Source organism: Vicugna pacos, chromosome 5 (genome assembly GCF_048564905.1).
Source record: "Vicugna pacos chromosome 5, VicPac4, whole genome shotgun sequence".
Taxonomy (NCBI): Eukaryota; Metazoa; Chordata; class Mammalia; order Artiodactyla; family Camelidae; genus Vicugna; species Vicugna pacos.
Genome location: NC_132991.1, coordinates 59,353,321 through 59,365,763, shown reverse-complemented (window position 1 = coordinate 59,365,763; position 12,443 = coordinate 59,353,321). Strand labels below are relative to the sequence as shown.

General features: G+C 38.3%; 1 protein-coding gene across 2 annotated transcripts in view; it reads right to left on the bottom strand.

Moving 5' to 3' along the window:
• ABCA12 (ATP binding cassette subfamily A member 12) overlaps positions 1 to 12,443 on the bottom strand; it is a 152,655-nt gene that overhangs the window by 31,738 nt on the left and 108,474 nt on the right. For both annotated transcript variants that reach the window (XM_015244190.3, XM_072961325.1), the window contains 10 exons: positions 11,794 to 12,123; positions 10,512 to 10,581; positions 10,289 to 10,423; positions 9,232 to 9,387; positions 8,132 to 8,318; positions 5,889 to 6,107; positions 4,569 to 4,765; positions 3,635 to 3,795; positions 2,014 to 2,250; positions 1,442 to 1,592 (listed from right to left, as the gene is read on the bottom strand). In XM_015244190.3, coding sequence (XP_015099676.2) covers positions 1,442 to 1,592; positions 2,014 to 2,250; positions 3,635 to 3,795; positions 4,569 to 4,765; positions 5,889 to 6,107; positions 8,132 to 8,318; positions 9,232 to 9,387; positions 10,289 to 10,423; positions 10,512 to 10,581; positions 11,794 to 12,123 — 1,843 coding nt within the window. The remainder of the gene's footprint in view (positions 1 to 1,441; positions 1,593 to 2,013; positions 2,251 to 3,634; positions 3,796 to 4,568; positions 4,766 to 5,888; positions 6,108 to 8,131; positions 8,319 to 9,231; positions 9,388 to 10,288; positions 10,424 to 10,511; positions 10,582 to 11,793; positions 12,124 to 12,443) is intronic.

The window sequence follows — 12,443 nt, the reverse complement described above, 5'->3', positions numbered from 1 at the left end:
CTCTGAAGGCCTGCCACCAAGCACTCCTTTCCATGTGATAAGATGACAGTATTTGTCAACTCTGTGGATATTTTTAATTCTCCATCACAAATTATGCAGCACAAAAATCATGATCTTCATTTAGCTGATAAGGAAAAATACAAAGCTGCTTAATTTAAAATGAATTCCAATTAAACAGAGTGAACAAGTTTAAATGCAAACTCATATCTCTGCAAAGGTAAAGTGTAGAAGGAGCTGAATATTTTAAGTTAATTAGTATGCTTTTCTGTTTCTTTAGAAATTACATGTGGATGACTTACAGGTGTATCAAATGGAGCAAATGTGCTTTCTAAAAGATAATGTCAATGAGGTCAACATTCTGAATGAAGAATAGTTTCAAATTATGAGACAAATGCAGTGGCAAATACGTAACATTTACTTCCTGAAGCTGATGACCACTCTCTAATCAAAGTCCTCAATTCCATGGACTCGACAGTAACATTCCCAAAAGGTGATCAGGCGGAATCTAGCAGAGGGCAAATGAGACTCCCAAGTTCCAGAATTACACAAGCATCAGAGATGATCTTTTCTGAGATTTAAAGCCAGGCAAACGTTTAATTAAAAGTTCTATTCCTAGAGATTTTCCTCAATTTAAGCAAACTATTGAAATGACTACTCCATAATTTATAAAATGATTTTACCCTGTGCTTCCTTAAGTAAATAGTGTTTCCAAAGGCATAAATTAACTGTTGGAGTAAGAGAAGATAAAAGTTCTTTTCAAAAGAGCCCCACTCCTCAAAGTTGTGTCAAGCAACATAATTTTCCAAATGTATCTTGTGTGAAGAACTGGGGGAAAAAACCTATTATTATAGCTTCTTAGCCATCAAGCCCAACTCATCACTTCAGAGACCCTCACCCAAAAAGCATTTTCTTAGAGCCTGAATTTTCTCAGCGCCTGAATCATTCCGAGGTGGGGGAAGGTTAAACATGTTTTCAAGTGAGGTGCCATGAAGAGCGATGACTCTTAAAAAAAAAAAAACTTTTTTGATGACTATTACCTCCACTGAACATGTCTACTAGCAGTGAGTGAACTACCTTACAAGGTAACTTTATTCATTGTTGGACAGCACCAATTACAAGAAGGACTTTAACTTGTTGAACACAAATCTGAAGCTGTAGTAAGTTACATCTTGAAAATGACTTCTGGTGGGTAGAAGGAATATTTTTCACTACCCTAACAAGGAAATTCTTTCACATTCTCCAAAATATTTTTGAAATAGAGAATTCAATTTGGTTTAATAAATATTTTGTATATGAAAAAGATAGCTTACATTTCTTCAATATTTTTAAATTTAGAAAGAAAATTTAAAGTTGCATTTAAAAAAATCAAAATCTGTCCTACGATTTTCTTCATTTACATCATTTACTAGAACTAAGCAAAATGTGCACATTAGATTTATACCATCTCTGTCTGTGAAATTGCTGCTGCTCACAGATAAGTCATCAGGTGTCGAGATGCCATTGGTACTGCAATTTCCGATTTTCTTTTGGGTCAAGTGCTCAAGACTCATGCTACTGGTTTTTTGTGACTCTTTAGTCAAGTTCAGGAAGACCTAGAAAGAGAAGCCAGAACACTTTCTTAGCATAAAAATGCACATGTTTTCTAGTTAAGCTCAATTTTGATTTTAAATTTTTACCACATTTATTGTGACAAATGAGTATGAATTTAAGTGAACATATTTGTATGTAAAAGATGGATGTTCTTTAATTGGAGCAACATGTTTGTTCTCAGAAGTCAGTCTTACATAAGAATAGTATTGGGATAATTTGAAGATTTTCTGATTTTGTGAAATGTTTATTTTTTAATTAAAACATTTATTGTAATCAAAAGTATATTTACTTTTGGTTGCATTTACTTCTTGAAGTGTTTATTTTAAAATATTTCTTTTCTTTTTAAAAAGAACTGTTCATATTTATTCTAAGGGAACAGCAAATTATATCAGCTTTAAGAAAAAAGGAAACATCCAGGTGCACCTCTTCCACGGTGGTGTCGGAGATGCCGTAGCACCCGATGCTCAGGTCACCCATGCCGCTGTCCAGGGCTCTCAGGAGTGAGAGGTAGGCCCCAGAGACACTGGTGCTGAATGGAGGAAGCACGTAGACAAGCTCTCCCCCGATGTCCTCCTTGAGGTAGGCTTCAGGGAGGTGTGATCGGATCATTGCTGTCACGGCCGTTGTGTCACACACTGCACTGGCATTTAGATTTGGACTCTAGACACAAACAGAAGTTGAACACCCCCTTGTCTTAGACTGTAGTGCCCAAGGGCCCCAATCAGAGGGTGGTGAGTTCTTTTAGGCCACCCCAGACCTACGTCAGGTCATGTGTTACTCCCCTTGTGGCTCCCTGTGCCACCGGGGGTCCCTATGGTCATCCACAAGTCACCATTCTGCTGGATCCCCTCTCCCACCTGACCTTGTCCCTCCTCCAGTCCTTACCCACAAAACTCTCTCTCACTCTCATGTGCTCCGCCCAGCAACAACAGACCTTCTGTGGTTAGAGTGCTTTGGGTTCAGACACACCCTCCTCAGGGCCTTTGCACTTACTCCTGTGCCCCAGATATGCCATGGTTCACTCTCTGCCCAGCCCCAACTCTTGGCTCAGCTGTCACTTTCTCAGAGACTCCTTCTCTTGCTACCCTACTTCAAATGGCACCACCCAGCATCTCCCATTCCCCTTCTTTTGCCTTATTTCTACCCATAGCATTTATCACCTGCTACCATACCAAATAATATACTTAGCGATATTACCACCTGGATTCCCCACACTCCATCAGAATATAAACCCTAAGAGGACAGAGATCTTAATGTTGTCAGTTCACTGCTGTATCCCCAGTGCATACAACAGTGTCTAGGGTACATATTAAGACATAATATGCACTGAATACACACACATTTGAATAAATTAATGAATATAACAATGAACTACTTTTGTTTTTTGGAGGTCACATCAAGATGATCAGATATAAAATATATGGCAGTAGTGAAAACCTTTCTAATAGCATATACATCTCGCACAATTCCAATATACATGCTATTTTAGGTGGTACAGGGATCGGTAGTAAGCATTTTTCTTCTTTAAAGCTGTGAAAGCACCGCTGGCCTGAGTTAGTCTTCATGTTGCCATTCGAGGAGTACTGATCAGAAAGGGAATCATGACTGCATATTCTCTTCATTTGCTTTTGATGGATTGCTTGGAGAAGCTAATTTTTAGCCTTACAGCTGAAATGCTAGGAAAACTAACAGGCTGATCCTCCATCAATAACCTTATGGGTCATGTTTCTATCTAACACGTTGGTTCTCAATGTGCAATCCTGGACCATTAACGTAAGCATCACCTGGGACCTTGGTAGAAATGCAGTCAATTCTGGAGCCCCATCCCAGATGGACTGAATCAGAGACTCTTGGGGTGAAGCCAGAAATTTGGGTTTAACCAAGACCTTTAGGTGTTCAGATACTTGCTCAAATTTGAGAAACACGGATCTAACATATTAAAAATGAATTTTAGCAATGAATGAAGTTGGATAGATTCTGCTTCCATTTCATTCAAAAGTTAACTTATGACCCCACGGTGAGATATGTTTTCTCCCCTACAGACCTTTTTCTTAGTGAGTGTCAGGTGATACCCATCCCCAAATGCTTCCTTGAGATAAAATGGTGACCCGCAGCATCGCAGCCCGCCCTGCTCCAAGAAGGCAATGCGGTCGCTCAGCACTTCTGCCTCATCCAAGTGGTGCGTTGACAGAATGATTGTTCTGGCTTGAAAATACAGAGGAGAAAAACCAGAAATGAAAAATGAAGATACAGTTCCCAAGATATACTGAGTCAGCACAAGTAAATCCTATGATTTATGAGGAGAAGAGTCATGTTTTATGAGCTAACTGAAAAACTGATCAGAAGGAGCTTCCAAAACGATCAAAGAGAAATTCACACAAGGTGTTCCTAAATATTTGAGAGTTGGCGACAAATACACATTTATTAACCTGTAAGGTTAAATGTCCATAGTTTGTTGTTGGGGGCAACTCTTCCCAACCTCTTAGTCTGTTCCCTTGGCTTCATTTTCATTCTCTCCCCCTACTCTTTTTCTCTCTCCTTTTTGTCACGACGAAAAAGCGATAATTTTAAAGACTTTTTGAATATTCCTCTCTGATTAATCCACTCCACTCTGATTGCTCCTTTGCTTCACATCCTGTTAGCACTTATTTAGTCTGTTTTCAGTTTATTTTCACTTGTGTATGTTTGGTACCTCTAATTAGATTCTAAGCTCCTCCAGGCAGAATTTGGAACTTCTGTTGGATTTGCATGCTCTCAAAAACGCCAGTTGAGTGCTAAGCTCACAGTGGGCACTACATAGAGATTAACTCATTGATCCAGAAATTTAGCTGGGAGAAGAGTGGACTTGGGCAAAGGAAGAGCCCATCTGAGATATTTAATGGAGATTATAAACAGAAAAGGCTTCAACATGTTTGTGTGCCTCCCAAAGGGCAAAATTATGACTGTTGGTTGGAGAAATCAAAAGAAGGTACCCATACCAGTTTTGTTCTTGGATATAACATCCCATATACTTCTACGAGAGCATGGGTCAACTCCAGTGGATGGTTCATCCAAAATCACCACCCTCGATCCTCCGATAAGAGCTATGGATATGGATAATTTCCTCTTCATTCCTCCAGACAGTGTTCCAACTCTCTTATGACGATGGCTATACAGTCCAGTGTCTTTTAAGGTCCTTCAAAAACATTGTATGGTGGTTATTTTTAACAGACAGAATATTTGAATATTGGAAAAATACAATAAGCACTGTGAAAGGTATTCACTAAGCAACTATTATGTGCTCAGCAAGGTACAATAAACTATTGAAGATCCATGATATAGATTTCTGTTACTTACCATCTAGTTGGAGGTTCAAAATTGATATTCAGAAAACAACACAAGGAGTATATGGCTTAGTATTTCATTCATTCATTTGACAGATATTTATGGAGTGCCTGCCTGTTTTGTACCAGACTATGTTTTAGGTGCTGGGGAAAAGCATCAAGCAGACAAGTTCCCACCCGTAAGGAAATTATGTTCTAGTATGTGTGTTTATCAAGAGGAATGCAGGGGAAATTCAGTCAATAAACATATTTCCAAGTAAGTCTATAACATGCCAGTTGATGATAAGCGTGATAACAAACAAAATGCAGTATACACGAGATGAGTGCCGGGGTGTGCTCTTGTAGGCATCTATTTATACATGCTGGTCCCCTCAGAGAGGGTGGCTTTTGAGCAGAGACCAGGAAGGTAGAAGAATGAGTCAAAGGGCTGTGTGGGGAAGGCTGCTCTAAGTAGAGGGCACAGGACGTGGGAAGCCCTGAGCTGGAGCAGACCCAGCGTAGTCAAGTGTGCACCTGGGCCAATGTGCCTCGTAGGTCAAGGTCAAGAAGTGCCTCGTAGGCCTTGATAAGGACATTCTTGAGTTTCACACTGAGTGTGCTGAGAAGCCAGTAGAGGGCTTTGACAGAAAATACATGGTCTGACCAGTTTAAAAAGGTCACCTTGGCTGCTCTTTGAAGAACAGACTGTATAAGGGAAGGCAGAAGTCGGGAGTCCAGTTAAGATGAGTACAGTAGCCATGGAGATTAAAAACAGAGGACTGGGGGCAATATGGGAGCCAGAGATGAAGAGAGTGAAACAATTTCAGCACAATAACTGGCCAGTGAGGATAATGACCTTAAACGTATGTAATACTAGAAAAGTAGGAAAACTAAAAACAACTGTTTTGTGAGAAAATGTTTTCTACTGGTATTATTACTAAAGCTCAAATTCCTTTAGAGAGGAGTTAACAACTCCTCGTTCCTGTCACATCTGACCTTTTTACTTCCTCGTGCAGCTGCTTTTTGGTCCAGTGAGGAACTTTGATGGAGCCATATAAGAGGAGGTGCTCCTTGGTAGTGAGGTAACTGAACAAGACATCATGCTGCATGCAGACCCCCATGTTCTTCCGCACAGTGTGTAGGTCTGTTTTGATATCTTTGCCATAAACAAAGATGGTACCCGCTGAGGCCCCAAACAGCCCGGTCAACATGGAGCTGGAAGTGAAGAAATGATAAATTAGGTGTGAACCAAAGCTCTGAGCTAGATTTTAGGACTAAATATATCTCAGTTGTTAGGGAAAAAAAAGTTATAGTGTATCTCCCCAGGCCAGATCAAACTATCAAAGAAAATGGCATGAATTAGGAATAAAAAAAATTACTTTTACGCTTCTAATAATTTAGAGTGTTATGGGAACACTTCATGATGGTGGTGGTGGTGGTGGTGGTAATAATAAGAGACACAGTCATGCTCTTTAGTTGCAAGTGTACTCTCTCCCTGAGCAAACTCAGCGCACTTTCCTGGCATCAGTATTTATAGGCCATTGAGTGTCAAATTTGTATGTCAGTACAGATCTCTTCATTTAGTTCCAGGCTTGCTCTATACATCCAACTAACAACGTGACTTCTCCATGATGTCTTACAGGGCACTCAAACTCAACATGTTTAAAACTTAACTCGTAATCTTTGTCCTCAAACCCATGCCCTCACTGAGTTACCTCTTTCACCATATGATAACTCTGTCTACTAGTTTCACAAATTTTTGCATCCTGTTCCGATCTTCTTAGTCTCCTAACTCCACTCACTACCTCTCCATTTCCCAGCCAACATCATAGTACAAGCCAACACAACCATTTGCCTACCAACTGCTATAGGCTCCTAATTCTGTTGCCCACATGAACTTCGATCATCTTCGGTCCCTTACTCTACACTTTCAGATGGTTAGTAAACTGGGCTGCTCTTTACTACCCATTGTCTCCACTAAATGTAAGCTCATGAGGTCAGGGAAAGGACTTGTTTTCTCACCACTCTCTGAACATAACCAGATATGATAGACCTTAAATGACTATTGTAGATTAAATAGGGAATCAATATATGCAATTCTTCCCACTAAAAACAAATTAAATCAAGTCATACACTTCATTCTTTACGAAGAAGACTAAAATGGCAACTTTCTCAGCCAAAATTATAATCCCTTCAGGAGCTTTCTCAATCCCTTTTCTTCATTGGCCTCTTATTGCCTATTAGGAATCTTAACTTTTAAGCATTATGTTCTCACCAGAAAATCAACTCTGAATTGAAACAGGTCATATAAATAAGAGCAGCTGCATGATCACTCATTTCATAACCTTCCTTTGTCCCCTTTTTATTTCCAAAACACTAATGTGTATATGTTTTGGCAGTCATTGAACTTACTCATGATGATAGTAAATAACATATCTGGCAACGGACACTTTTTCTCAAATAAGGGCTACAGCAGCAACAGCATCTTACAGCTGACTCAGAGCTAAGCCTTGTGGAGCACTGGAGTGAGTCTCAGAAAACAAGTTCAAAAGAATGTCACTTTAGAAACATATGAATCTCTTCTCCATTAGGACACAGGAAAATGCTAGTTAAGTAAAGAGAGAGAAAGAACAGCCCATGTACCACATGCGGCCTTTTTGATCTATATCTGATAGTTGGTGATTCTTTTCTTTCTTCATGAATCAAGGCAAGGGTTCCCTGTAATAGAGCAGTTGGGGCTGAGTGTGTTTATACCAGGGTGTATAAACCCAAATTGGACACGGGCCAAGATAAAAATGCAAATAAATGAAACAAACTGAGTGTGTCAGGCAGTAAAGATTGGTGCGGACCAGGGATAAACCAGAAAACAGATACTCCCTTTGAGAACAGCCACCATTAAGCCCCAACCAACTGCCCCTACCTAAGCCTGTGGACTCAGATGTTGCCAGAACTTCCTATTATCTCAGAGATGCCAGGAATATTTGTTTTTATTAGAAAATTCCCCCATTGTTAAATACTGTACTGAAATTAAAAATTTTAAGTACTGGGGGCAGTACTAGGTGGGTCTGATCTGGCCTTTGAGCTCATAGTTTGGGATCTCTGATTTACACTCCATTCTACAGTATACAAGTTAAGCTATCTTAATCCATCTAGAAGAGGTAATAACTGTTTTTTATGAAAGAGGTGAGGAAATATTAAGTACTATGCTCCCATGACACTGAATGTTGAAAGTAACATACATGGTAGTTGTTTTCCCGGCTCCATTGGGCCCCAGCAATGAAGTAATATGCCCTTCATAAAAGTTCAAATTGAGGTTATCAACAGCAATTTTTGATCCATAGATCTTTGTGACCCCATGCAGGGCAACCCCAACGGTAAGATCTTTAGGTTCAGGCTCAATGTTGGAGGGAAACGTATATTCAGGACCTGGAGAGAAATCAAGACAAGAGTTGTAAGCTCACAAGGAGGGAAAATGCAGCTAGAGTTAGATTTTTCCTTAATTAAAAATTGAAGATTATAAAAATACAAGCCTCAAAGTAAAATGTAACTCCAGAAACAAATGATCTATTATAGTCTTCAGCCTTCTCACTTGTTTAAAAAATGAATGAGGGTGTGATACCACACTCCAAGGTTTATATTGCCCTTCTCTGTCAGACAAAGTAGTCCCAGAATATAGTATCATAATAATGAATTCTCCATTATTCAACAGATCTCAAATATTCTAAATATAATTTTAAGGCTTGGTCCTCCAATTGGACAGGATGACACCCACTTATTGAATAAATATCTGTAAGGTGTGATTTTACAGTGACGAGACTCACTCAGATCTGTGGTTTATAGAATCATTAATTACTCTCTGCATCTCCTTCAGGCATCACAAAAGGACCACTTACATGGGTCATCCTTAGTTTGCAAGACGACACTGCTCACCCAATGTCAGTAAGACATGAGCCTTAAAGTGTTCGTTCAGTGTTGGTGATGGGTTATGCTAAATTATCCATACTTGTTACTTGGTTATTCCTTATGACTAGCGACAGATGGCTGGAGTTAGAGGTGCAGACTGGGGCCAAGGAACAAAATTTTTCTCTGTGTGACTCTAACTGGACCACAAAGGGATCTCCAATCTTGGCCTAATTAGCACCATATGCTAACCAACTGAGATAATGAACCCAGAAAAAGCCACAGTTTAATCTCCCTAAGAGTCCAAACACATATGTGTAGACATATTCATCCATGACTAAAAGGATGATAACTCTGCCATTTAGAAAGACATAATTAAAATCACTAGTCATGTAAATTTTATATCACTTCTCTATAGTGATGTAAGTTGTTGACCTACTTGTCTTACTGGCAGATGGGTTGGTGTTCTGCATCATGATATTAGTAAACATGAGGCCGTTGCTTTTCTCATGCTTCACTTCTGCACATCCCAATCGCTCCCTCCAATAGGAAGGAAGGATTGGAAAATACCATGGAGCTGCCATACCATAGGTACCTGTAAGAACAGTGTATTAGGAAAAAAATACTGATTGTTAACATTAAGCATCAGAAGCTAAAAAACAGAGCACTTACTATATTGTGTTCAGGAAGTATTTTTACTTTTTGATACTCTATAAAACTAATAACAGGTGGTCTCTGTTTCCAAAGTAAAGTGAAAAATATAAACTTTTAAAATTCTTTTTTAAATAGCTTCATTAGGTATAATTATATACTATGAAAGTTACTCATTTTAAGCACAGGGTTGGATGATTTTTAGTAAATATATAAAGTTGTACAAACATAACCACAAGCCAAACATTCCAATAACTCCAAAAAGCTCCCCATGCCCTTTGCAGATAATCCCTGCTCTCACCTAAATTCACAATCACTTATCTGCTTCTGTTTCTACATATTTCTCTTCCATAGAAATTTTATACAACTGGCACAGAATATTAGTCTTTTATTCACTCACAGCATCAAAAAATGCACACATATAAATAGGGCTTAATGGAAAAACTCCTAAGCATGTTAGAAGTTTTAGCCACTTGAGACCTAGGAGGGGAACCCAACTAGTCTTGTTCCATTAGAATCTGATAAATTCTCTTTAGAATTAGGAGATTTGATTTTTGCCTTATAACATTGTACTCCCCTCAAAAACAAACAAAACACTGTACTCCCATTTGGAAAGACTGGACTCCATGCTTCTTAATTCATCCCATCCTTTAAAGGAACAACAGAGAAAAAAACTCAACAGTACATTATCTCATCCTGGACATTTCTGGTTAGTTTTGGGATTTAAGTATTTCTTTTGGAAATGATATATGGCAAATCAAATATTAAAAATATATATATATATTAGCAGATTTATAATGATGGCAACCATAGAAATCATATATCTGTAGGAAGCATGTTCATACCTGGGAAAACATTCCTGACATACCAAGCAATAAGGAAATAAATGAAAGAATCAGCTAGGATTAGACAGCATAGCCAGCCAAACGAAGTGGTATCATCCTGAACTGGGGAACTGTACATATTCTCCCACTGAAGACCTACGAAGTGAACACATATATTTACTTTTCTGTGAGATGTGTTGCAGGTGTGAAAGATGAAATATAATTTTAAAGAAAGTGAACCTACCAATGCCCTGCTCCTCATATCGTGCAATGTATTGACTCGCATAACTGAAAGCTGTTGGGGACAGAAGGCTCTGTGAAGAAAATCGACAGCAATGACAGTTCTTGTAGATTCTGTATATTTCACCCAGAGGAATCTTAACATACTGTAAACGCTGGGCATTTATATAGATTAAATTGACACTAACTCTCCAAGCATATTTAAAAATACAGAAGCTCCTCATCAAACAGGCTACATCTCTGAAAGAAGAGGAGATGAAGTTGCAGAAAACAAAAGCAGGGAATTGGTAACTTGGACAATATTTGGCAAAAATTCTGTATATCTATAAATTTATTAAATGTTCCTCAGCAATTTATAAAATCAGTAATTATAGGGCATTGCAGTGTTAAGACCAACAAATGAAATGTTCACGGCTAGAAGATGCTTTTACTTCGTGGATTGACTTCAAGTAATAGAAGTATTATGAATGAAAATATAAGGAAATGTCAATTGACTGAATACTTATAAGGCAACAAATTAAAAATTTAAATATCATTTAAACCGAAGGTAGTCGTGTCAAATGAAAGTTATTTATCACTTTTCATTTCCATAAACAGCACAGTTTTAATATGACTCTCAGACCTAACGATGAGCTTTACTTCTGCTTTCCAAATTTCAGTCAGTAATCTTAGTATTTTCATTAAAATTCTTAAATTAATTTAGTATTTTGAATTGAAAAAGTAGAAAAGAATTAAAAATTGATTATATGCTGTCAGTGACCTGTCTTTATGCTTGTATGTTATACTGTATGTCATACTGTATGTCATAAAAACCATGAGACTTATTCATATATGAGAATAATGCCAATGATATAGGTGCTAAGATATTTAAAGAATTGGGCCAGAGAGAAGTCAGAATTCTTGACAGTCTTCAAAACTTGATGTATTTCTTTTTGTTGTTATTGTTAAATGGAAGTACTTGGGATTGAATGCAGCACCTCATGCACGCTAAGCATGCATTCTATGAGTGAGCTATACCTCAACCCACCCCCCTAAGAATTATTTCTTAACAGCATCGCACATTATGGCTTTAGAAACTGTGAGTGAAAGTTTTCTTTTCATAGACTTATGCTTGTTTAGTAGACGATGATGTAGGAAGAATCGACTCTCGTTAGGACAGTTAAGCACACCTTGCAATCATTGACCTTTTAAATTTAGGTAAGTGTACTTTCAGTCTGAGGGACTAAGCACACAAAAAGGTCCATCCTTTTCACACGCTGACCATTCAGCTGTGACAGCTGACTTACCATGAATACTTTTATTACATAGCTCAACTCATCCTCAACTGTAACCAGAACAATAAATGGAAAAAAGGCAATGATGTAGATGAGGCTTCCAATCAGAGCTGCAATGTTGGTGTTGTTGAAGAAGACACTGATCAGATAGCTCATGGAAATAACTGAGAAGCTATAGTCCGAAAAGTACAGGAACAAGATGAACCCATCTGTTTTAGGAAGAATATTGCCAAACTTGAGAATAATGATGAGGAGGATGATGGTGACCAGCAGAAATCCAACACACTCTATAAGCCAGGCAAAAAAGTGACTGCAGGAATTCACACCCATCATCTTCATGTACTGTAAAACGGGAAAGGTGTTAGCTGCTTCTTCAGCAAATATTCTCTCAAATAACAATTATTGCTGTACCATTCCAAATGTCCATGAGACTCTTCATATACACGAAACTAGGCACTTTAATGATTTACTTAAGTCTAGTATTTGTCCATGCCTGCTACGTGAAATTAATATGACCATTTATTCCAGCCCACCTTAGACTGTATGCTCCCAGAGTGACTCAATATAATGAATGATTTGGATGGCGAGGTTTGTTTTGTTTTTTGACACTTTCATTTTATCACTGGTATCTGAGTGATATCTCCAGATTAAACAAGTTTAGA